The 25,688-nt window shown below is 42.4% G+C and overlaps 2 protein-coding genes across 6 annotated transcripts in view; both read right to left on the reverse strand.

Annotated features, from left to right (window-relative positions):
• C12H19orf12 (chromosome 12 C19orf12 homolog) overlaps positions 1 to 23,131 on the reverse strand; it is a 79,275-nt gene extending 56,144 nt beyond the window's left edge. Inside the window, exon 1 of the mRNA XM_025183694.3 lies at positions 23,004 to 23,131. The gene's annotated coding sequence lies outside the window, so the exon portion shown is untranslated. The remainder of the gene's footprint in view (positions 1 to 23,003) is intronic.
• The window catches only part of LOC102461223 (uncharacterized protein F13E9.13, mitochondrial), a 72,902-nt gene that overhangs the window by 12,861 nt on the left and 34,353 nt on the right, over positions 1 to 25,688 (reverse strand). For all 5 annotated transcript variants that reach the window (XM_089781472.1, XM_089781471.1, XM_089781475.1 and 2 more), the window contains 2 exons: positions 23,004 to 23,131; positions 1 to 15,612 (listed from right to left, as the gene is read on the reverse strand). The exon at positions 1 to 15,612 is cut by the window's left edge and continues 12,861 nt beyond it. In XM_089781472.1, coding sequence (XP_089637598.1) covers positions 15,422 to 15,612; positions 23,004 to 23,131 — 319 coding nt within the window. In that variant the 3' untranslated portion in view covers positions 1 to 15,421. The remainder of the gene's footprint in view (positions 15,613 to 23,003; positions 23,132 to 25,688) is intronic.

Raw genomic sequence — 25,688 nt, forward strand, 5'->3', positions numbered from 1 at the left:
CTTATAATACTTACAATATCACATCAACTCCCTGAACCCTATTTACATTAGGTGGGCCCAATTTTCCCTGATAGCCACCCAAATTAGAGGTGACATTGAACTATTGTGCATGGGCCCTTAGCTGCACAAATAGGTGTGCATCTATCATATGCTCACAAGCAAGTGTGTGTGTGTGTGTGTGTGTAAGTAAAATCCAGGTGACCACAAGGCTGTGTATAGTAGAAGCTATATTTTCGCATGCTCTGCTTGTCTGAAGTTTCTTCATACATTTTGGCTCATTATTTGTGTCCATTCCATGGTCAAAAGAAAGTGTAGTAACTATGCAAGAACAAATCCAACAAGTAAGAGGCCACTGACATTTTAAAAGGGCAAATCGAAAACAATCAACACTCAACACGATGCTCCAGTGTTGGCTGAGGTAGTACTTTCAGGTACTATAATGAAGCTAACAAGTACTGTAATGTTTTAATGAAAATTAACACAAGATAATCTCTTCACATATTTAAGTGATGCACTTCATATTAATTAATACATATTTAACACAAGTCTTCTTGAACAGCTGTTATTCACTTCTTGAGTTTCTACACATAACACTGGCTGCTTTGTTTTGCTATAAAGTTATTCATTCTCTGAAGTACTGTACTTTGAGAACTTGTATAAAACTGAGCATTCTTCCCAAAAGACACAGCCTTCCTGATAACTTAATATTTTTACATTAAATATTCAAGCATTTTCTAAACAAAAAGGTCAAATTATATTTTCAGCATCTTTGTGCAACAGAAAAGCAGATGCACAATGCTGCTAGCGAGACCAATAATTTCAGCAGCAAAAATGATAAAGAGCTGACCATCAATCACCCTTTCGGGCTTTAAAATCAGATCTTTGTCATGAGTCCCTAAATCCTGCAGTTATGGTTTTTATATAATAACTTAGGGCCAAATTATGGCCTTAGTTAGTCCTTTTTAAAAGAATCATACATGGAGATGCTCAGTGTGAGGCATTCAGTGCATATTCTGAGTACTACGCAAAGTCACTCTAAGGTTTCTCTCTTATAAGGCTACAGTGTACTTGATTTTATTATATTTTAGACCTTATATTGCTGACACATGCAACTTCCTTGCTTCCTATGAATAGCTATTGCAGAAACAGGACATGTTGTACTTCTCACTTAGTTCACAGCAATGGTATTAAACACATTGAGCCTGATTCTCTTCTCACTTAACACCAGTTTTATCTTGTAACTCCACTGATGTCACTAGAGTTACTCCTGACTGACACTGGTATAAGTGAATAGAAAATCAGGCAAAGTAATTTTATTTTCTTTTGTTTCTAGTAACACTACAGTAACACATTAGATTTTCACCGGCACAGTAATTAATGTGACTTTTAGCAACTGTAATCAGTGTCTTTAAAAACTATCATTACTGAACAGTCATTATCAAAGTCTTTGTTGCACTTTCTGATTGACTGCTTTAAAATGTTTCCAACGCTAGATTGATTATAGCTGATGCTCTTTGTTGACCTGCTAGTCATTCTAGTTGCATCATTTTTAACAATAAATTTCAAAGTTGTTGGTTGATAATTCTATTACAAAATGTGTGACACTATAAGAACAACTTCCTCTATGATGCAATCAGGTATGGAAATATATGCAAGTTGTGCATTGGTAGAAACCTTCCCTGAAACACCCAGGTGGGAAAAATCATCACTGATTTTAAAACATGGAAATCAGCATTTTAAACACACTGCTTCTTAATTTTATATAGCATGTGCCTCTGTAAAAGGACAAGTACTACATAATATGCATTTCATAATTTAGGATTAAAGATTTAATCCTGCCAAACAAACATATCAATATGTTATAATATGCAGAACATAAATGGATGAAAAAATAATTTAATATAGGGAGGACTGCATGCTTCACAATACTTCTGCACACAGCCTTTGCTTGCACAGTCTGCTTGTGGATTGGGGATGTATGAAAGGCAAGAGTATCATCTTTATCTAGCAGTACTTACAGATGCTCTGTAGTTCTAGAGGGAAAAGATTATCACAACCCAACAAATTGCAAGGGAAGGAGTGCAAATTACTGCAGACACAGAAATTTTGCAATGCATCACTTAGAAAGATTTGAAACTCCCCCAGTGTGTTAGCCTTGGTCTACACTAGGGAGTTATTTCAAAACAACCCCCCTTATAAGAAATTAATAAGCAATGCATTCATACTAACAAGCCCGTTATTTCGAAATAAGGGGCTGGTTATTTCAAAATCTGTACTCTGCTTTCCTTGTGGAATAACGCTAATTTTGAAATTGTTATTTTAAAATAGCGCTCGTGTGGATAATTTGGTGATGCTAATTCGAAATAATTGGCCTCCGGAGGCCTCTCTCAGCTGCACTTCTGATCGCTCTGGACACACCCCTGCATCTCCACTTCTGTGGAGCTTAAAACTCCAGGCAGCAGACGGGCTTGTGCTACCTGGCCAGCTTTGCAAGATAGCAGCATCTTATGAAGTCATGACAGACCCCAAAACTCCTCTGAGCTGCCCACAACTTTTAGCACTCCTGCTGCTCCCAGTCAGGGATGCAGGAGAGCTCCAGCCTGGACTGGTGTGGAGATCCTAGATCTCATCGAAGTCTGGGGGGAGAAGACCAACCTCCAGGATCTCTGCACCAGAAATCGAAATGCGAATGTCTATGCTTGGCTCACTGTCAGCCTGGCTGACAGAGGCTACCGGACCCTGGACTAAATCTGGATGAATGCCAAGGAGTTCTGGCAGGCCTATGAAAAGGCCAGGAAGCAGAGTGGACACTCCAGGGCGGCTCTGCACACCTGCTGTTACTTCAAGCAGCTGGATGCCATCCTGGGAGGGGAGCTGGTCACCCGCCTCCCCTATTGTCTTGGAGTCTGACCAGGACATGCTCTGTGTCAACCTCCACGAGGGCGGGGTTGCACACAATGACAAGGAGGAGGAGAAGGAGGCCACCCTGGTGATCATGCCTGCCAGCCAGTAGCTGCTCCTCACCCTGGATCCAGTCCGTCCGTCCCCAGGATATTTCCCAGGCATTGGACAAACCTGGGGAAGGCACTTCAGATGACTTCTATACAGACGTGGGGGCAGGCATCAGGCTGCGAGGGTCTACTCAGCCTGGGGGTCGCATAACAGCCTGTGCATGTGGGTGCCCATGGAGTGCCAGTCCAGAGCACTCAGCCCCATGACATGGTCACACAGGAACCCCTCGGTCCTTCTCACAGGGTTCCTGGAGAGGCCTGCCTTATTCCAGCCTCTGTGGTGGGACACCTTCCCATGACAAGCCACCACTAAGGAGTCTGGGGTCATGAAAACACAGCGCAAAACCGCTCATGCCTTCACACAGGCAGCATCTGCTTCCGATCAAGTGCGATGATGTGCAGGAGACTGATCCCCTGCATGGGAACCTGCTGGGGCGAGGAAGAGGAGGGGAACTCAGTAGCACTCTCTCAAGTGGCATCTGCCACTCAAACAACCTTCCCCCACAACATACCCCCCTGCCAGTGGGAGGGATGCCACGAGTGCCTGGGGTTCCTGGCCAGCACCTTCCCATGCGTGCTTGTTGTGATGCTGCCCTGGGACGTCTGTACCCCTGCAGGAACATGCCCACTGTCTAGGCCACACATGGCCTTGCTCCAAGCACATCGCCATCATCTGAACTGAGACCTTCGGTGTTGGCTCAGAGATTAGGGCTAAGCTTCATACACAGTGTCTCCTGGGATGACTGCCCTTGTCACTTTTCTTCACAGCTGGGCCAGCTGCGAGAGGGATGCTCCCCCACCTCCCATGTCATTTACCTGACTCCATGGGATCTGTTGGTGGAAAAGAACCTGCAAGGACCTCATGAGGGAGTAAATGGCCTGCCTGCAGTCCCTGGTCTGGGGGTTTGAGGAGGAGCTCCCGGAGTGGGTTGCTGACTGGGGGCAGAGGAAGGACATGCGGGACCAGCTGGCATGCCAGCACGAGGCCACATGCTCCGCCCTCACCTCAGTGATGGAGCACATGGACTTGTGCATGGAGCAGGCCACCAGAACCTTCCTTCTCCCACATTGCTTCCCCAGAACACGTGGTGGTAGGACCTCTCAGGCAGCCGAAGCCTCCTGATCACCCAGAGGCAAGCACCACTCCCAGCCCCATCCCGCTTCCTCCATTCCAGTTTCTTTCCTCAGTCCTTCTGTTGTATATCTCCCCCAATAAACACGCCTGTTTTTACAACAAAGGCGGCTTTAGTATTTGTTCTGCAGGGGAGAGAGGGAGATGAGAAGGGGGGGATAAGGGAGAAAAGCACACAGCAAGAATGCAGGGGCCCCTTGTGGAGAGGCACAGGGGAGAGTCTCATAGCTGGCCTTGGATGAAACTCTCCCTCAAGGCCTCCCTGATGAACACTGTCCCTTGATGTGCTCTCCGGATGGCACTGGTGTCCAGCTGCTCAAACGCCCTGGCCCACTGTTCAGCCTCAGCTTCCCACCCTGGCAGAAAATCTCCCTCTTGCTCTTACACAGGTTGGGAAGCACACAGCAAGCTGCCACCACAAAGGGGTATCATAGAATACTAGGACTGGAAGGGACCTCGAGAGGTCATCGAGTCCAGTCCCCTGCCCTCACGGCAGGACCCAGTACTGTCTAGACCATCCCCGATAGACATTTATCTAACCTACTCTTAAATATCTCTAGAGATGGAGATTCCACAAACTCCCTGGGCAATTTATTCCAGTGTTTAACCACCCTGACAGTTAAGAACTTTTTCCTAATGTCCAACCTGAACCTCCCTTGCTGCAGTTTAAGCCCATTGCTTCTTGTTCTATCCTCAGAGGCCAAGAAGAACAAGTTTTCTCCCTCCTCCTTGTGATACTCTTTTAGACACCTGAAAACCGCTATCATGTCCCCTGTCAATCTTCTCTTTTCCAAACTAAACAAGCCCAATTCTTTCAGCCTTCCTTCATAGCTCACGTTCTCTAGACCTTTAATCATTCTTGGTGCTCTTCTCTGGACCCTCTCCAATTTCTCCACATCTTTCTTGAAATGTGGCATCCAGAACTGGACACAATACTCCAACTGAGGCCTAATCAGTGCAGAGTACAGCGGAAGAATGACTTCTTATGTCTTGCTCACAACACACCTGTTAAAGCATCTTAGGATCATGTTTGCTTTTTTTGCAACAGTATCACACTGTTGCCTCATATTTAGCTTGTGGTCCACTATAACCCCTAGATCCGTTTCTGCCGTACTCCCTCCTAGACAGTTGCTTCCCATTCTATATGTCGAATGTTCTGTCTAGACCTCAGCAAGTACGAGGAGACTCCTGAACCTCCCTTGTAAATGGCAGAATGCACACTCTACCACCATGTGGCACCTGCTTAGCTTGGCATTGAAGTTCTCCTTGGTAGGGTCCAGGCTGCCCGTGTTGGGCTTCATGAGCCAGGGGAAGCAAGGGGTAGACTGTCGCCCAGTATAGGCTGCATCACCCACTTCCCCAACTATGATGGCGCAGCTGGAAAAAAGTGCTGGTGTGCATCTTTCAGAACAGACAGGTGTTTCAAAAGATCTGGACATTATGTGCCTTCCTCGACCAGCGAACACTGATGCAGGTGAAGTGTCCCCTGTGATACATGAAGGCCTGCAACAGCATGGAGAAGTACCCGTTCCTGTTTATGAAGTCTAAGACATGGTGGTTGGGGGCCAGGATAGGGATGTGCATGCCATCTATGTATCCCCCCCCCCACACACACAGTTGGGGAAGCCCATGGCGGCAAAGCTATCAATGATGCTGTCCATGTTGCTCAGAGTGATAACTGTCTATAGAAGCACCTGGTTGATGGCCTTGGCTACCTGCAGGAGCATGGCTGACTGTGCATTTTCCCATGCTGAACTGGTTCCCAATGGAGTGGTAGCTGTCTGGCATGGTGAGCTTCCACAGGGTAATGGTGATGCGCTTCTGCATGAGGATGGCAGGTCTCATCTGGACGTCCTGACACCTGAGAGCAAGGGTAAGCCACTCAAAGAGCTCGAGGAAGGTGGCCTTCCGCATGCGGAATTCTGCAGCCACTGCTAGTCATCCCATTGCTGCAGGACGATGTGGTCCCTCCAGTCCGAACTGGTCTCAGCGTTGCATGGAGTCCGGGTACTGACATGTGCAGCAGCAGGAGCATCAGGAGGCCCAGGAGCCTAGCACTGCTTTGCAGCAGCTCTGGCTCCATATTATGAGTGTTGTGGCATCCGCAAGGTCAACTAGAGCACAATGCATCCCTTTTGTGTCCCATGATGGGAGAGGCAGTGGAGAAGCGGTGTGTGAGACATCGCCATAGAGAGGAGCCCCTGAAAGCATTCATCACAGCTTGCCTGAACAAGCAGCCACAGAAAGTCTCTGCCCTCCTGGTGCCCTGCCCCCATAGTGCTTCCAGGGGCTGTAAGTCCGAGGCAGGCTCCATTTAGTGTGGACGAACTATTTCAAAATAATTCTGACTAATTTAGATGCTCACCCATAGAGGGAACCGGTTATTTTGATTTTGTTAAATCTAGAGAAATGTCAAATTTGGTTATTTTGAAATAATTTCCTAGGGTAGATATGCCCTTAGCATGTGTTTGGATACATCCAGCTGTAAGCAATGCCATAGACAAATGGCACTTTCTACAGGTCACAGCAAGTCACAGGATTCAATAGCCTTTGGTGGAAACATGGGACAGACCAGTAAGTCCAGGAGGAAGGATCATGGGTGAAGGTTTAGGTAGAGTTGTATACTATATTTTTTGGAATTACCTTTATTTTTACAAAACAAAGTGATGTTTTGGCTCTACAATGAGTGTGCCACTTTTGTCTGGAGCTAGGTGGGGACTCTACCAACTTACAATGGGTTTACATTTATCTTTTGTTATATCCAACATAATTTACATTAGCATCAATGGAAGCTACACACAGATGTCAGTGGAAAGAGGGAAAGACCCCCAATGCACAGTCTTCACTCACAGTACCAAAGAATGAAAATACACACATCTTATACATTCATGACATTTCAGATGCTGGGTTTTATCCACTTTAGAGCCAAATTATCAAAAATTAAAGAATAATCAAAATATAGTCAGAACTGTAAATAAAAATGGTAATTTGACCTCTTCATGAACTTAGTACATTTTCAACTCAACCTAATGAATCTGCAAAATACATGTAGATCATTATAAACATCGTATCATGTGGTTTCTTTTCTTTCATTTATGGTGTTCATATAAAAATACCTATCTGAAATGTACCCATGCAGACTATGTCTGGGTCCACATCATTCTTACCAAAACATCACATTTTTTTTTCACATTATGAACTCAAAGAACTAAAAAGATTTTTCAAACATTTTACTACTTCTATCATTATCTGATTTTACATAAGTGCACAATGACATCTAGACCTTTTTTTGACTAAGGAAAATAAACTTGATGTGTAATAATTTATTAGCTTTAAGAGATGTCCAAATGTATCTCATATTGATTTCTAAGATGAAGAATTCTTCATGAAAAATGAAAATCTATGTTTATCCTTTAGCACTACAAGAAAGGGTTCCATCATAATTACCTTTGTGTGTATTAGGAAGGATCTTGGAAGTCTGCAACATCACGAATACTAATCTTGAGAGGTGAAGAGCTGTATTAACTAGTCTGAAAACAGCATTACATCTCCATTTCAAATATTTTTTAGTAAAATATTTTATCAAATTTTCAAAAAATTCAATGAACTCTATTTAAATATATTTTACTATTTATACTTACTTTTCATTTAAGTACGGTAAGTGAATCCATTTCTCAATTTAAAAAAATGGCTGTGGTATAGCATTTTTAAGCGAGCTTAATGCTATAATGCAGTGTTTCCCAAATGTATTCGGCTACAGAACCCTTTTAAACTCAAAATAATTTTGTGGAATCCCTAATAACATAGAGCTGAAAAAGCAGACCACAAATAGGTCAAGGTAATAATAAACAAATGCTAAACAAGCTCATGAGATCAACATTTAGTTTAATTGCACATATTTAAAAACAAAAATCACAATCTTAATTATTTTTTAAATCATAAAATGTTATTGTAATGGAATTTTCTTGAGGAACCCTTATTTTCACTTCGCGGAACCCCAGGGTTCCGCAGAACACCATTTGGGAAACACTGCTCTAATGGAAGTAGATAGTACCACTTACAACTGGCTGAAGCCTCAGGAAGTACTAATGGCTTCAGACAGATGAGCTCCTGGAGAAGGTAGTGGGACTTCCAATGGAGGAAATGCCATCAAAAAGGGATGATTTACTAAAATCATGATTTATGCAATGGTTGCCACAAAACAGAGGGAACGCAATAGAAAACCACCCCCCTGCATTTTCTCCCATGAGACCAATCATGACAGAACAAAGGCAAGATGATCCATGTGTGACACTGGACGGTGAGACAATTCCCACGTCAAAAGGCTTATAAAATTATTCAGGGAAGGAGGTTCCAGTCATTAAGAGTACCAGTTGCAGTTGGGATGTTGTGGACCAAATCATTTGGGACGTGCTTAATGCCTGCATCAAGGAAAAGAATGACCTGAATGTTTATAAAAGAATTCTCAGAGTAGGATTGTGAGGGGTATGTATGAAGGGAACCTTTGCCACTATGATCAAAGATGTAAGAGAGATATGTGGAATCTGAGCTGTGATAGAATGGCAGAAGTCATTTCATAACAGTGGATGCGTATGTGGCGCACACTCAGGTTCCAAGAAAGTGAGAGAAAAAGGGTTAGAACTTTATTTTATCCAAGGAGACATCAAAGTGTGTACTTGGCTATAATCCAATCAGCGATAGAATCATTACAATCTGCCTTCAAGCAAAGGCAGTTAAAATGTTGATCATACAGGTTTATGCCTCTATGACAGCAGATGATGATGGCACAATTTATGGCATTATATATGAATGATTTGAAGAGCAACTCATTAAAACAAAGTGAAGACATCACCCTAATATGTGAAGACTTGAACACGGAAGTTGGAGCTAGGGGCTACCGTACAAAAATACAAGGAAACAATTGTCTGGGTTTACAAAATGAGAGGAATATGTTTAGTTGAAGTCTGCTACAGTAATCATCTGTTTCCACCCAATATCCTATAAGTTTACATATAACTTATATGTAAACCAAGGGAAGGTGACCAAAGCCCACTGGTAAGTGAACAACATGGGGACCTGGGAAATGGGTTGGAAATGGGAGGGAGCATGAGCTATAATAGAGATAAAGGAGAGAGAAGGCACAACTGGGAGGCAAAATTAAGTCAGTAGGGCTGTGTCTAGACTACAGGGTTTTGTCGACAAAAGTGGACTTTTGTTGACAAAACTATACCTGCACCTACACTACCGTCAAGTTCTGTCGACGGCGGTAAACCTCATTCTATGAAGAATAACGCCTTTTGTCGACAGAGTCCCGTCAACAGAAGGCATTATTGCATCTACACTGTCCATTGCGTCTACACTCATGTCTACAAAGCGGCTTGCTTTGTCGACAGAACTGGATGTAGTCTAGACGCTCTTTGTCGACAAACTTTGTCGACAGTATCTGTCGACAAAGCCTCTGTCGACAAAAGCCTGTAGTCTAGACGTACCCTATCTTACATGCCTGTGTACAAATGCAAGAAGTATGGAAAATAAGCAGGAAGAAGTTGGAGTGCTAATAAACAAACACAACTATGACATAGTTGGTATCACAGAGATCTGGTTGGATAATACACACAACTGGAATGTTGGTATAGAAGGGTACACCTTGCTCAGGAAGGACAGGCAGGGGGAAAAAAAGAGAGGAAATTAAAAATTTATACACTTAGACTGAGGTTGAGATGGACATAGGAGAGAGACTTGTTGAGAAAACCTGCATTAGGTTAAAAGGGGTAAAAACAAGGGTGATGTCAAGTCAAGGATCTACTACAGACCACCTAACCAGACAGAAGAGGTGGATGAGACTTTCTAAAAATCAAAATCATCCAAAGCACAGGATTTGGTGGTGTTGGGGACTTCAACTATCTAGACATATATTGGGAAACTAACACAATGGGGCAGAGATTATCCAATAAATTCTTGGACTGCCTTGAAGATATTATTTTATTTCACAAGGCTGAGAAAGCTACTTGGGGGAAAGCTGTTCTAAATGCGATTTTAACAAATAGTGAGGATCTGGTTGAAAATTTGAAAGTGGAAAGCAACTTGGGTGAAAGTGATCATGAAATAACAGAGTTTATGATTCTAAGGAATGGTAGAAAGGAGAATAGCAAAACAGAAACAATGGATATCAGTAAGGCAGATTTTAGTAAACTCAGATCTGGTAGGTAAGGTCCCATGGCAAGGAAGACTAAGAAGAAAAACAACTGAAGAGAGTTGGCAGTTTTTCAGAGGGACATCATTAAGGGCCCAAAAGCAAACTATTCCACTGCATAGGAAAGATAGAAAGTATGGCAAGAGACCGCCTTGACTTAACCAGATCTTACATGATCTAAAAATAAAAAAGAAATCTTATAAAAATGGAAATTTGGTCAAATTACAAAGGATGAATATAGGCAAACAACATAGGTATGCAGGGGCAAGATTAGAAAGGCAAAGACACAAAACAAGCTCAATCTAGCTAGAGACAAAAAGGGTAACAAGGAAACATTCTACACATATATTAGAAGCAAGAGGTAGACAAAGGACAGGGTAGGCCTATTGTTCAGTAAAGAGGGAGAAAAAAGTAACAGGTAATCTGGAAATGGCGAAAAAGCTTAATGACTTCGTTTTTGGTTTTCATCAAGAAGATGGATGGTGACAGGATGCCTATTATAATGAATGGCCATGAAAATGGGATAGGTTTAGAAGTTAAAATAAAAAAGAACAAGTTAAAAGTTATTTAGAAAAGTTAGATGCCTTCAAGTCACCAGGACCTGGTGAAATGCATCCAGGACCACTCAAGGAGCTGATAGAGGAGGCATCTGAGCCTTTAGCTATCATGTTTGATAAGTCATGAAAATCAGGAGAGATTCCAAGACTGGAAAAGGGCAAATATAGTGCCCATTTATAAATAGGGAAATAACAACAACCCAGAAAACTACAAATCAGCCAGTTTAACTTCTGTGCCAGGAAAGATAATGGAGCAATAATTAAGGAATTAATCTGCAAACATATGGAAGATAAGGTGATAAGTAACAGCCAGCATAGATTTGTAAAGAACAAATCATATCAAACCAATCCAATAGCTTTCTTTGATAAGAAAACAAGTTTTATGGATAAGGGAGAAGCAGTGGACGTGGTATACCTTGACTTTAGTAAAGCATTTGATATGGTCTTGCACGACATTCTTATCAATGAAGTAGGAAAATACAACCTAGATAGGGGTACTGTAAGGTGGTGCATAACTGGCTGGATAACGAGTCTCAGAGAATTGTTATTAATGGTTCAGAGTCATGCTGGAAGAGAACAACAAGCAGGGTTCCATAGGGGTCTGCTTTGGGACTGGTTCTGTTCAATATCTTCATCAACTATTTAGATTGTGTCATAGAGAGTACGTTTATTAAGTTTTCAGATGATACCAAGCTGGGAGGGGTTGCAAGTGCTTCGGAGGATAGGGTCATAATTCAAAATGATCTGGACAAACTGGAGAAATGGTCTGAGGTAAATAGGATGAAGTTTAATAAGAAAAGATGCAAAGTACTCCACTTAGCAAGGAACAACCAGTTTCACACATACAGAATGGGAAGTGACTATCTAAGAAGGAGTACTGCAGAAAAGGATGTAGGGGTCATAGTGGATGACAAGCTGAACATGAGCTAGTGAGAAACTGTTGAAAAAAAACAAACATGATTCTGGGATGCATTAACAGGTGTTCTGAGCACCACATTTCAAGAAAGATGTGCAGAAAATGGAGAAGATCCAGAGAAGAGTAACAAAAATGATTAAAGGTCCAGAAGACATGAGTTATGCTGGAAGGCTAAAAGAATTGGGCTTGTTTAGTTTAGAAAAGAGAAGCCTGAGAGGGGACATCATAGCAGTTTTCAAGTATCGAAAAGGGTATTACAAGGAGGAGGGAGAAAAATTGTTCTCCTTGGCCTCTTATGATAGGACAAGAAGCAATGGGCTTAAATTGCAGTAAGGGACGGTTAGGTTGGACATTAGGAAAAACTTCCTAACTGTCAGGGTGAATAACGTAGCAGGAGTCGAATTTTCTTAAGCGAGTGTGGAGCTGTCTCTACAATGGGAGGCAGGTGGGAGAAACGCTCCTGTCAACTTCCCTTTCTCAAAAACGACAGTGAGGAGTACTGGTACCAACAAGGGTGCCTTCAGTGTTTGATTTAGTGGGTCTTTACTAGACCCACTAAATTGAATCCTGGAAGATCGATTGCCGGAGTGTTGATCCTCCAGTAAGTGGAGACATGGCCTGCAACTGGCTTAGAGACTGTAGAATGCAGGAAAGAATATAAGGAACTAAGCAGACAGAGTGAAAGACAGACCCTAGGAAACAAGAGAAAATACACTAGAGCAAAATGTGAGGAACCCGAGAATTAAAGAACCCGAGAATTAAAAGAGTATCAAAACAAAAGGCATGGCATATTCATGGAGGTCAAACATTTTAGTAAGAAGTTTTCCACACAACAAAGGATCTTCATGACAGAGTTCTTACTGAAGGTGGTGATTTCAAACACAGAGAGATTTCTGTGCCAACCTCTATGCTTCATCAGGGCCACTTTCAATACAGGATGAAAAAAAAGAGTACAGAGCCAGAGCCATCAAGCCTGTTAAAGGAAGTGGTGCATGCTTTTATGAAAATGAAGCCTGGAAAAGCACCAGGTGTAGATAATGTGCCAGCAGAATTGCTAAAAGCGATTGGCGATGGGGGGTATTGATCTCATATGGAAAATCTGTAACAGTGCATGAATGACTAGAAATTGACTGGATGATTTGACAAAGGGAATTTTTCTGCTCTTACCAAAGAAAAGAAATATATCAGAGAGCAGTAACTATCGTACCATCTCCCTGATATAGCATGCAAGTAAAGTGTTCTTCTTTATAATTCAGGACTGCACAAAGCAAATGATAAACAAAACTACCACCACCACCAGTTGATTTAAGAGAGAGATGAGGAATATCCAGAAATCCAGGAATTAGGCATTTCTCTGGCTACTCCAAAGCATTTGATATCATCCTTCATGAGCATCTCTGGAGAATACTGGCAGACATGGGAATCCCAAAGCATCTAATTCATCACAATTCTCCACCATCAACAGACTATGGTGTGAAAAGCAGTGGTTTTCCATTGCCACATAGGAGAAAACAGAGCAGTCTATCCCCCAGTTTTTTTTTTTTAACAGGTTCGCAGAATTATTCTGAAATTGGACCTAAAGGTTTTGATAAAGTGGAAAGAACTAGGATTTATACTTGTGGACACCATTTCCTGACCTCAGATATACTTTCTGTTGAAACCATCAATGGAATTCTACAAATGCTAGAATCGGTTCAAGACAGTTAGGGTATGTCTACACTACATGGCTCCATCGACGAAGCCATGTAGATCAGCTTTGTAGACATAGCAAAATGAAGCAGTGATTTAAATAATTGCCGCTTCATTTACATCAAAATGGCTGCCGCGGTGTGCCGATCAGCTGTTTGGTGGCACAGCGCGGTAGTCTGGACACTCCGCAGTCAACATCAAAAGCCTTTGTTCACCACCCCAGTAAACCTCATCCCACGAGCCATGTAGTGTAGACATACCCTCAATGAGAAATATGGACTATTCCTGAAAGGGTTGAAAATGCAAATATGCTGACACTATATGTTGACAATATATGTTGACAATAACATTAGGATGTCAGTGGACATCAAGATTAATGGTCAAGTAAATTAATTTAATTATCTGGGATCCTACATATCCAACCAAGTAGGCTATTCTAAAGAAATCAGAAGAAGACAAGAGATTGCTTATTCAGCCATGGTCTCCCTTATAAACGTGTGGGAAAACTGTGCTCTCTTGAAACATGCACAGGGTCATCTGGTGAAAAGTTCATTTTTTTTTCCCACAGCAACTTATGGTGAATCTCAGAGAACTAATGTGTATTACAAGAAGAAAACCGAAGCCTTTAAAACTCAGTCCTGGCATAGATTCATGTATCTCCTGGATCGAGAACAAAACAAATGCTTATGTTTGAGAAAAGAGTTCTGCTCTCAGAAATTATGTTGTTTGGTCACATCAGCCATGGAGATGGAAATAACCTCGAGAAAGTTGTAGATAGGGTGGTACACATAACTGGGAGGTGCAGTTGCTGAGTGTCCTAAATTAGTGATGGATGTAACTAGTATTCAGAAATGAATAAATTAACTTTAAAGTATATTTATCATATTTTTTGAAGAAGAGTTTGAATAGAAGGAACTTTTATTGTACTTTTTATTAGATGAAACTGCTTTATAAACCCTCATTCATTATACCTTACAACACCTCTGTAAAGTAGGTATTACTATCCCCATTTTAAAGATGGAGAAACTGAGGCACATAGCAGGTAACTGACCTGCCCAATTTACAATATCAGTGGCTGTAATCTTGGGGCTAGAGCCCACCACCCTTAGCTCGCCAGGCAAATGTCCTATCCCCAGCACCACGCAGGAACCCACACATCTACCCTATCTTCAGGAAGTCCCTTATACGCTGGGTTGGCAGTACGGTGGCTCCAAGGGTGGAGCTATTATATTCCACATGTAAAACAAAACTCAGCTAATATTGTGATCAACATTCGTGTACTACAGCCTCTTAAGCTGCACAAATTCTTTATTGTAAAAAACCGTGAAAACTTCTGACACACAATTTTGTATTAGTACCCGGAATAGAAAGCTGAAAAAATGTGCCTTCTACAAATAAAACTGAGAACAATGGTTTTGTTTAAAATTACACCAGATTTATTGGCTAGCCACGGAGATTATTTTTTAAAAATGTAATATTGTATACACCAATCCCAATGCAACGGCCATGAATACTTATGGAGGTTACTTGTGCATGGTATATCACAGTAGATGTGTATTAGGGATGTCAACATGTCGTCGACTATAGGACTTTAAAGCTGGTTTGCCCAGCACCAGCTCCAGGGTAGCAGGCAGCTGGTCTACTCAGGGAGCTGGTTTTTAAACTGGCTCCCTGCACAGACAGGCTCCTGCCTGGCAGCAGCACAGAGTGACAAGGGGCTCCCCAGGAGTGGGGTCAGAGCACACTAGCTGCTGGTTGCATCCCCACTATCAAATAGTGGTATAACTGATAAGAATTCATGAGGTTACACAGACTATTCAATTACTCGATAGCTAACATCCCTAATGTGTATGATAACTCTACAGAAGTTGTGTTGTGGCCAGATTTTATTCTACACAAACACAATACTATATGTTAATAAATTCATTTTCTCAATTTACCCATATGATCCATAAATGTCTTTACTCGGTCAGGATCAACACTATTTGCCCAGTAACCATCTTTCTTGAAATATGAACCAATTATTAAAGCATTTGCATCCAAGAAGTTCCTTGCATTCTCCAGTGTCACTCCAGATCCAATCAGCACTGGAATCTTCACAGCATGTTCAACTTCTAGAATGAAGAAAGCCATGTTTGTAAATCCAACTTTAGGGCTAAGCCTGTTCTAGAATCTTTCTCCTTTCTTCCATCCTTAAAATTATAGACACACAAAATTAACCAGCCATGACTTAACCAATTTCTAACCAATACTTTGCTAACAATGACATTGACCATCTGAAACACATGGTCTTGGTTTCCCTGGTAAAGAATTACATGGCTTGTCTGTAGAAGAATTACATGGCTTGTCTGTAGTAATCTTGGAATGACTTAACAAAAGAAAAGCAGTTGCATGTAAGCTTTTCAGTTTGTCTTTCTCACCAACAGACAATAAATAAGAGGTGTTACCTCTCTCATCTTGACTCTCTAATATCTTGAGACCAACCTGGTTACAACAACACTGCATACTAACAAAATTGCATTTGTTTTGTATAGTGTTATTCAAGCAAAAGAAAGAGAGCTGGGATCGCAGGAGACCACCATTGGCCATGCATCCCAAGGCAATTTCAGTGCTGAGGAAGAGGCAAAGCCTGGAAGTGAAACAACTAACAGGCACTCGTGTGACCTCTACTCCACATGGGGCGATGACTATTTGGCAGTGAACCCACTGGCCTCACTTGCACTCTTTTACTAGCCCTTTCTTCTCCTGCCCACACAAACCAAGCTGACCAAAGATGCTCAAGAAGCCTCTCTGCTGAATTGAGCTTTGAGGAGCTCCCCTTGCAAAACAGAAGTATAAGGATTCTTCAGGATCTTGTATTCCCTTGTTACTAATATCACAGCAGCACCTCCTATCCAAGTGCGGTCAGCCTCGTTTTGCTAGATGCTGTACAAACACATAGGAAGAGGCAATCATTACTTATATTACAGTGGCACTTAGAATGGAACCCGGGTCACGTTCCAACCCAGTTTCTTGAGGGACAGAATCTATTTCTATGGGAATTACTTAAACATCAACATAAGGATTCTTAACTGTGTTATCAATTTCTCTCTCATCCCAAATGTAAAAGAAAACAAGTCTTTTCAAAAGGTAAATAAAGTGTAACATCAAAAAGAATAAGATCTTATTTCCATTTATTATGGGATTTTGCGGGGAGGGGCATGATTTTTAAAATGGCAGAACTATTCAATAGTGCTGTGCTCATTACAATTCTTTAGTTATCAGTTTAAATCACAATAATAGTACTGGAGCAGTGTGTATTTCTACCAGGTCTCTTTGCTGAATTTATGCTATGCTGAGGACTAAAAAGAGATTCAGGGAAGAGAAAGCAAAACAATCTTATTCCCCATGAAAGGAAAAAAGGAAAAGTTTCTCTATTTCTTGTAATTTAGGGGAAGGGAAATAGAGAAACCAACAATAGTCACGAGGACTATTTGGCCAACCCCATCTACTTTATTTGCAGGTCAAAGGCAATGCTAGTAAAGACGTTTTTCTTTTAAAAGTGCAGTGGGACATAAAGCAGCATATTATTTTATCTAGAAGTAACATGTCACTTAAAAAGTTATGCCTTCACAAGGCTGCAAATGGTGAAATTTACTCTTGGGCAGAAGACAAGGCTTATGGAACCCTGAAAATCCTATTCAGCCCATGTGCAGTCCTTGTACTCAAGGATGAATTTCCCTCAGATTTATTCAGTTGACTTTGTTCACTGGGGCTACGCCTATAATATTGCACTCTCTCATGCAAGAACACATGCAAATGAGGCGTGGCAATGAATATCGTCATGCCTCATTTGCATACTTAATGAGCCACCATTTTTGCACAGGGGCTTTTACACAAGAAGGCGCAGTCTACACTGCTCTTTCTTGTGCAAAAACCCCCTCTTGCACAAGAGCCTTTCTGGAAAAAAAATCTCAGAAAAAAAATCCATCTCAGAAAACAATAACGAAGACCCTATTCTAACAGGTGCTGAACTTGTCTATCAGTATTAACTTCAAAACTGGTTCTCAAAAAAGTGACTAAGTACCTTGCAGGATTGGATGCTCTATTTGCTTCATCAAAGGAAATGGTGTAGGAAATAGTTACTCCACAAGGAGTAACAGTAGTTTGAATTAGGATCTTTAATTCAAACTACCTACCCTGTGCCGCGTGTAGCCGCGGGCACGGAGTTCGGACTAAGGAAGATTTAAAAATGGCGGCACCCAGGAACATGAAAATGAAGCCCAGGACATTTAAATCCCAGGCTTCATTTGCAACTCCGCTTGCCCTCATTACCCTACCTAGCTCAAACTAACGAGCTAGTGTAGACAGACCCTTATAGACTAACTCAGTGGTCCTCAACGCGGTGCCCGCTGGGGCATTTATGTGCGCCTGCCTAGTGACCAGGGCTGTCCTGAGCCATTCTTGTGCCCCGGGGCCCAGGCACCCGGCGCATGCGCGGCCCCCCACCCCGGGCACATGGCACATGTGTGGTGCTGCCCCTTGGCGTGCAGTACATGCACGGTCCCCGCCCCGAGCGCGTGGCGCATGTGTGGCCCCACCCCCAGGCGCCCAGTAGCCCCAAAAGGTTGGGGACCACCGGACTAACAGATTTATTGGAGCATAAGCTTTCGTGGGCAAAGACCCTCTTAGTCAGATGCATACTTATACTCCAATAAATCTGTTAGTTTATAAGGTGCCACAGGACTTCTTGTTATTCAAGAAAACAATGTTTATTTAAAAGTTTCATATGAAGCGTAACGTCTTAATAATGTTATAAGAAAGGCTAATTATTTACTGCCAGTCTGCTTCTAAGCACCGCATGCTCCTTGCAGGACGGGGGCAGAGTGGGAGGAGACTTCGTGTGCTCTGCCCATCCCCAGGCCAATCAGGGCTTGGAGGCAGGGGGAGTGCGTGAAGTCTCTTCCTGCCCTACAAGGGGCTCAGCACTTAAAGTCAACTCCCAGCTGCTGCTCAGCCGGCAGTTGACTCTAAGCACTTCCTTGCAGGGCAGGGGGCAGGGAGCAAGAGACTTCACATGCTCCCGCTCCCCAGGCCCTGATTGAGCTAGGTGCAGCAGCGGGGAGCACGCTAAGTCTCCTCCCACAGTCAGGGGCATGGGTACCTAGAGGAAACTGCAAGCTGTTCAAAACAGCTGGTGGTTCTCTCAGGGGAGGTGGAGAGGGACAAAGACTTTGCACACTCCTCCACCCCCAGACCAATCAGGGTCTGTGGGTGGAGAAGCACAGAAGTGTCCTGGCCTTACCCCTTCTGCCTGAGGCCCTGCTCCTTCTGGGGTGGACTGGGACCACTTCAAAAATTTCTGAAGTGGCCCCCGGTCAAAAATTATTGCCCACTCCTGGTCTAAAAAAAGCATCTCTTTTCACATAATGTAAACATAGAACAAGCCCATCCTATAGCGTAAGACAATTTTAAGCAAAGCCCTGCCCTAAATTAGACACATCAGGTAAATCAGGCTATAATCCTTTGCATGCCTATTTTATATTCTGACAGGAGTCTTGTTTATCATTAGCTTCCCATTTTATTACTGAACAAAATAAAAAATCAGAATTTTATTTATACAATGGTCTACCTATTAAGAGAATCATATCAGCTTTACAGATTTAAGATTACATTCTTTTCACAGATATGTATTGCAATACTCAACTGCTCTCCCAAGAAGATTCGGCCACAAGTCTGCATTTGTTTTTATGAAAAGTGCATTAGACTATTGCAGGCACTATATACAGGCAATCCCCGGGTTACATGGATCCAACTTACATCGGATCCCTACATACAAACGGGGCTTTTCTCGCCGTGGAGGACACGGGCAGTGGGACCGCCCAGACACGCCGTGGTCCTGCCGCCCACGTCCTCCACAGCGAGAAAAGCTGCTCCGCGTCTCCCTGGTCTGCTGGGGGGCCCAGGAGACCAGGGAGACGTGGAGCAAAGCCGCGGAGGACGCGGGCAACAGGACTGCGGCGCGTCTCGGCGGTTCTGCCGCCCGCGTCTCCCTGGTTTGCTGGGGGGAGAGGGGGGCACAGCTAGTCGCCCCCCCCCCCCCCCCAGCAGACCAGGCTTTTCGCGCCGACGCCTGGGGTAGAGCAGCTGGGGCGCTGCTGGGTTGGTCCCGCAGCGCTGCTCCTCAGCGCTACTGGACCAACCCGGCAGCACCCCAGCTGCTCTGCCCCAGGCGTCCTGGTCAGTTTCAGCAGCGGCTGTATCAGGACACCTGGGGCAGAGCAGCTGGGGTGCTGCCGGGTTGGTCCCACAGCGCCGAGGAGCGGCACTGCGGGACCAACCCGGCAACGCCCCAGCTGCTCTACCCCAGGCGTCCCCAAGTCAGCCGCTGCAGAAACTGACCAGCGGCTGACTACAGGAAGCCCGGGGCAGAGCAGCTCTGCCTCAGGCTTCCTGTAGTCAGCCGCTGGTCAGTTTAAACAGCGGCTGAATCTGGACTCCAGTTCCGACTTACATACAAATTTAACTTAAGAACAAACCTACAGTCCCTATCTTGTACGTAACCCGGGGACTGCCTGTAATTATATTATGTCAGTAAGTAAACTGATCATGCAGAAAGAGTAGAATATCTAACTCAGTGGTGGGCAACATGAGGATTGCACGCGGTTCATCATGGTAAGCTACTAGCAGGCTGCCAGAGAAGTTGTTTACCTTTTACCTACAGATATGGTTGCTGAGCTTCCATTGGCCGCAATGTACTATTTCCACCAATGGGAGCTGGAGGTGGCCAGACCTGTGAGCACCAAGTAAACAGCCTGTCTGGCAGCCTGTCCGCATCTTATCTTGACAAACTGCATGTGACACATGGGCTGCAGGTTGCCCACTACTGATCCAAGCTGATGTATGGGCCTGAGAGAAGTCTAAGAAGCAAAACCAAAGACAATGAAAACTGAAACATGCTACACCAAAGGCTTCCTTAAATTACATCAGGGTGCTTGGATCCTTTGTTATCTGTGTGTGAAGTGGACCTTCCACACATAGATCTGTCCCTTTCTGTATGGACAGTGGAGCCAGGCACAATGTACCAGGATAGGGAACATTCATCAACCCTACTGCCCTAATTTGGCACTACATTACAAAGAGTCACTAACATTATTTTAAACAGATACTTTCACACAGTAAGATGTAATGTTGATGCATATCAAATGGTTTACTTTTTGGTGTTGCTTAAGACGACTCTCACTTTGCCCAAATTCTAACTTAAAAAAATAGGCAACAGCATTACGGGAATCAGTGGAGTATGATGATCGTTGCATAGAATTAAACATTATTCATTATATCTGTTAATTGACTCTAAACTCAAAACCTTGTTTATAACTCTTAAGCCAACTCTTCTCAAGCTAATGTACTTTTTCAGATAGGGAGAAGAGAGGTTAATTTTGTGATTAGGTATTCTATGTGATGAGATCTCAAAGTTTACACTATTATACTCTGCTTCAGTAACTAACTAGGGGGCATTATGCTCTTTCTTTTGAAAATATATCTGCATTCATGACAGATGAAATAGTGTTTAGCAGTAAAGCATAATGAAAGCTTGCGAATTACGATATGCACAAGTTGCATGAAATAAAGGCCAAAAACTCAGAGCTTTAAAATAAGGCAACAGTGCAAAATTAAACAATGCATCAAGAGCTTGCTCAAATACTTTTCATTATGCTTAGTGCTTTCAAAAGTCCTCTTTTTAATCTATGGAATAGGTACAACATGGGTATCAGCAATGTGTCTCTACCACAACCGAAGTGAACCACTTATGTGTAGAAGGATGAATGGGTCTCCATGACCCTTCTGTGAACAATGGCAACAAAGGTGAAAATTATTGCTAACTATCCTGCTAGTTTTTGTGAGAAAGGCACTTGTCTAGTGGTTACTGGACTGAAACCAATAACTCATTTTCCCACTGTCCATCAAATGCAATTGTTAGTCTTTAGATAGTAAAAACTTTTTAGTAACTTCCAACCTGGGCTGGATATAGACTCACAATCTAAAGATGAAAGCACTTATCCTCCAAAAGCAAACCTTGAGCTATTTAGAGTAGGACCAGTGTAAAAAAATTACCCACCATAGAAGTTTTTATACTACAATTAGTATAATCTAATTCTAATCTATATTGTAGACCAAAGATAAACACATTCTCAAATGGCAGTATATGCTGCTAAGAAATTAAGTGCAACATAAATTGCTCAGTATTCTAATGCCTGCTTCTCAATGGCCTGGCAGTGTCAGAGTGCAATAGGACTCTCAGTCCCTTACTTCCTAGAGCAATGCTGCTTAGGTACTCTGTAGAACCAAAGTAGGTGGGTATACATAGAGGCCAATATTCACTAACTCCGTAAGTTGTGCCTGCTAGCTGCTGAGTAGATGGACTGGTAGCTGCCTCAAGAGGCTTCTGCTTGCTTTCACTCATAAACAGAGGAAAAGCAGCATATTTGTAGTCATCTATAAAAGATTTACAAAGATTAATATGTGAGAGATTCCCCAGGATATCATGTGAAAGGGCCTTTGGTCACAGCTGATCACGGCAAAATATTAGAGTTCAGAGGCTTGAATTAAGCTATCTATACAAACTAAAACCAAACAAAATTCCAGCCCCTATACAGAGTTACCTTGCTTGACAGAAACATTTCTTTCCTCTCTCATATTCAATTCAAAACATCCACAACTAAGGCACTAGCATTTCTGTATTGTTGCATAACAAAGCTGGAAAAGGAGTGGGCAAAATCTCAACTCCTTTTTCAGTTTTGCTTTCAAAAGGCAGCCGATCAGATCAAAGCTTAAGTTGGCATAAACTATTTTAAATTATACATTTTATAACATGATGAAAGGTATCCAATTTTGTCTCCACTTGAAGTCGTCTTTGTAACACTGTACTTTTAACACAAGACTTCTGAAATTCAAAACCTACTCACACCAACATTCATCTTTGTGTATTATAGGTCTGATTCATTTAGGGAGATTACCAATATTACTGTGATCAAACTGTCATTTCCTACTCAAGAGTACTGATTTTTCAAGAGGTCCCTCTCCAATTAACAATTCAAAACTATCAATACTCTTAAATGAAGAACTGCCATACTATCACAAAATCTCAGCATGTAGGCTGCATCACTCAAAGCAAATCCAGGATACTGGGTTTGTTATATTCATGACACAAAAGTGAAAGCAACACAAATGAATGTACTTTGTATCATCAATCTGATGTCTCTGTTCTTTGGACCCAGAAAGAGAATAAATCTGGTCCCCTCGTTTGGGACCAGTCAGGTCCTGAAGGTGACAGACCAGGGAAATCCAACCTGTATTGTATATCCAAACGCAAACCCAAATCACTATGGTTTGTGCTAGACCAAATCAAACTCTATAGTTAAAGAAAGTTTCTGTTTTTACAACAGAGAATGTATGGATTTCTCTCTATATTAATCCAGAAGATGATTCACTGGTTGTTGCTCGACCTTCATGTGACAGCTCTCACCTTTCAATTCTTTAGGATCAGCCTGCATTCCAGTAGCTGTGCCAGTCAATACAACACCATCAGCGAGGAAGAGCTCAGCAGCCTTAGCAGTCTCTGATACACTGACATCTGCTGTCAGAGCATGAGCGCTGTAAACAGCAGAAACAGAACCAGTGTTACTTTCAGCATACATACTTGCTATCTACCCTGTTCACCATTTAAAAAACTTTTCTTACAACTCATGATTGTACTTCAGTTCCTTCCATGTTGTCAGAACAACTGAAGATTGGCTTTTTGAGTGTTATCAGTATTGAGGGTAACTGCCCTTTTTTTACAGCAGATATTAAAAACACAATGTGAGTTTGGCACTACCCACTGGTCTCCTTTTCTGGGTCTCTGTCTACACCAGGGTGAGCAATAACATGGCAGCAGTTCGCCAAGGTTATCTCCTGGAGGGTGGCCGCCACTGTATTTACCTACAAGGCTGCAGGTACCAGCAAGCACAGCTCCTGTTGGTTGCGGATCACCGTTCCCAGCCAATAGGAGCATCAGGAAGTGGTGAGGACTGGAACTCCACTTCCTGCAACTCCCCTTGGTAGGGAATGGCGATCCGCAGCCAACAGGAGCTGTGACTGTTAGCACCTGCAGCAGTGCAGGTAAATATAGTGGCGAGGGCCTGCCAGGAGTTAACCCTGGCAGACCAATCCAGCTTGTAGACTGGTATTTGACCCCTAGTCTATTCAGTGATTGTGCAAGACTGTCACCTTGCAGTACTGACTGAGGTGGCAGCTTTTGTACTGAGTGCCCTGTTTTCATAGATGATGAACTCTCCTGAGTTCAAGTGGAGTTGTAGGTGCTCGGCTCATCTGTAAATCAGGTCTTATTCTTCCAGAAATTGGACTAAGCATCACTTCATTTCATAAAGGCCAACAAAAAGTACTAACTTTCAAGCATTAGCAAGAACTATATCCTTGATATTTGTCTTTGGAAAAAAAATGAGCACAGCTATCATCTTCAAATGGTAGTTGCTTTATGCATCCAAAGATCGGCCATTCAAATTTTAAGCAGTAACTACAAGTGCTATCAGACCATTTGTTGTTTTTTACCAGAAAGATGGTATATGTTAGCCTCTTTTTCTGAGATTTATGTCTATAGAAATTTCAGCTTTATACAGCTTCACAAATCTGAGAAAGTTTTAACCTTTGAAACATCAACGTTTACATGTATATTTTCCCCTTAACTATTATATCTCCTGATTCTATAGTAGAAAAGATAAGAAAGATAACATTACACAGTAATCTAATATGCTACTATGGTAGTGCACTGCATTAACCACAAAATACCAGTAGTCCTGGGACTATTTTGTTTCTTTTTAGGCCAACCAGGTCTGGGAATGGAATAGAAGGAACTTGCTTCATACATATTGAGAGGCAGTGCCTCTTTTGGCATACTCACTCTGCCATAAACTCGGTCAGCAGTATAACTGATCTAAAAAAATAATACCAAACTACTTTTCACTACTAGATGGAAGGTCATAGTGATGTCAGTGCCTTGATGAGGTTGTGCATGTGTAAAAATATGGAGGGAAAAAACAGAATGCACGGAAATAAAAATCCCTAAAGCTAATAACAAAAGATAACCTGGGAAACAGTTTGTCAAGTTAGAGAATTGGATACTTCTAATTCTTAATGCTAGGCATTTTGTTGTTATTAGGGAAAACACCACAGCCCTGTAACCCTTGCCCTTTACTTCAATAATCCTGCGAATATCTGTTTCCCATAAACTGGTTACATGACATTCTCCTTTCCAATGTTAACTAAACAAACAACAAACACCACATTGCATCAGCCTATGAACAATTCCGTGTACACTCTAAATACCAGTGTTTCGTATGACAAAGATGAGAATACGTGCTTGAAGTACCAAATTCTGGGACTTTTCAGGAGAAGAAGAAATATTATTGAATGGATGTTCAGAATATGCAGAAGTGAAGTTAGAAGGAAAATGCTCTGAAGAAAGTGCTTCAAACTTATGTTGACAATGTTGCATTGTTTCATTTATTATAAGAAAATTCTTTAAAAAAAAATCAGACATTTGTTAGGTCTAAAACCTAGCTATTTCTGTGACTTTTCCTGCATCCTACAAACAAATCTTTCTTGAATTCAAGCTGCTTATGTGCAAATACAAGATTTTTTGGTTCTCTTTTTCTGAACTAAAGTTCAAAGAAACATCTAAAGAACTGAAATAACTGTTACAATTGCAATCAAATGTCAGTTGGAATTCAGAGCTGTCATAAAATGCTGCTGTCTGATAATTATAAAACATACTCCATATCCTCATACAGCATTGATTTAAAATTGAAGAAACCAATATTAGAGGGAGGGAAGAGATAAGAGCTTTTTAATGTGGTAAAATCTCATTGTTTGGATGGGTCTCATTCAGTAGCCAGTAGGGATGTAAAATCCCGGAGAATCAGTTAACCAGTTGAATGTTAGGTCTGCCTACTGTTTAACCAGTTAACTGACTAAAGTGGGATCCCAGGTTGAGGACTACTGTAGCCTAGCTGCCTCCAACCCCCCACGCTGGGGTTGGCTCTGCTGGTCCCAGCTCCTAGATAGGAGCTAGGGCTACCACCAGATTCCGGCTGCTAGCCCCTGCCGGAGAAGCTTCTGCCTGTGGGGTACCCAGGCTCTCCGTGGACAGAGG

The sequence above is a fragment of the Pelodiscus sinensis genome, chromosome 12, assembly GCF_052426305.1.
Source record: "Pelodiscus sinensis isolate ZL-2025 chromosome 12, ASM5242630v1, whole genome shotgun sequence".
Taxonomy (NCBI): domain Eukaryota; kingdom Metazoa; phylum Chordata; order Testudines; family Trionychidae; genus Pelodiscus; species Pelodiscus sinensis.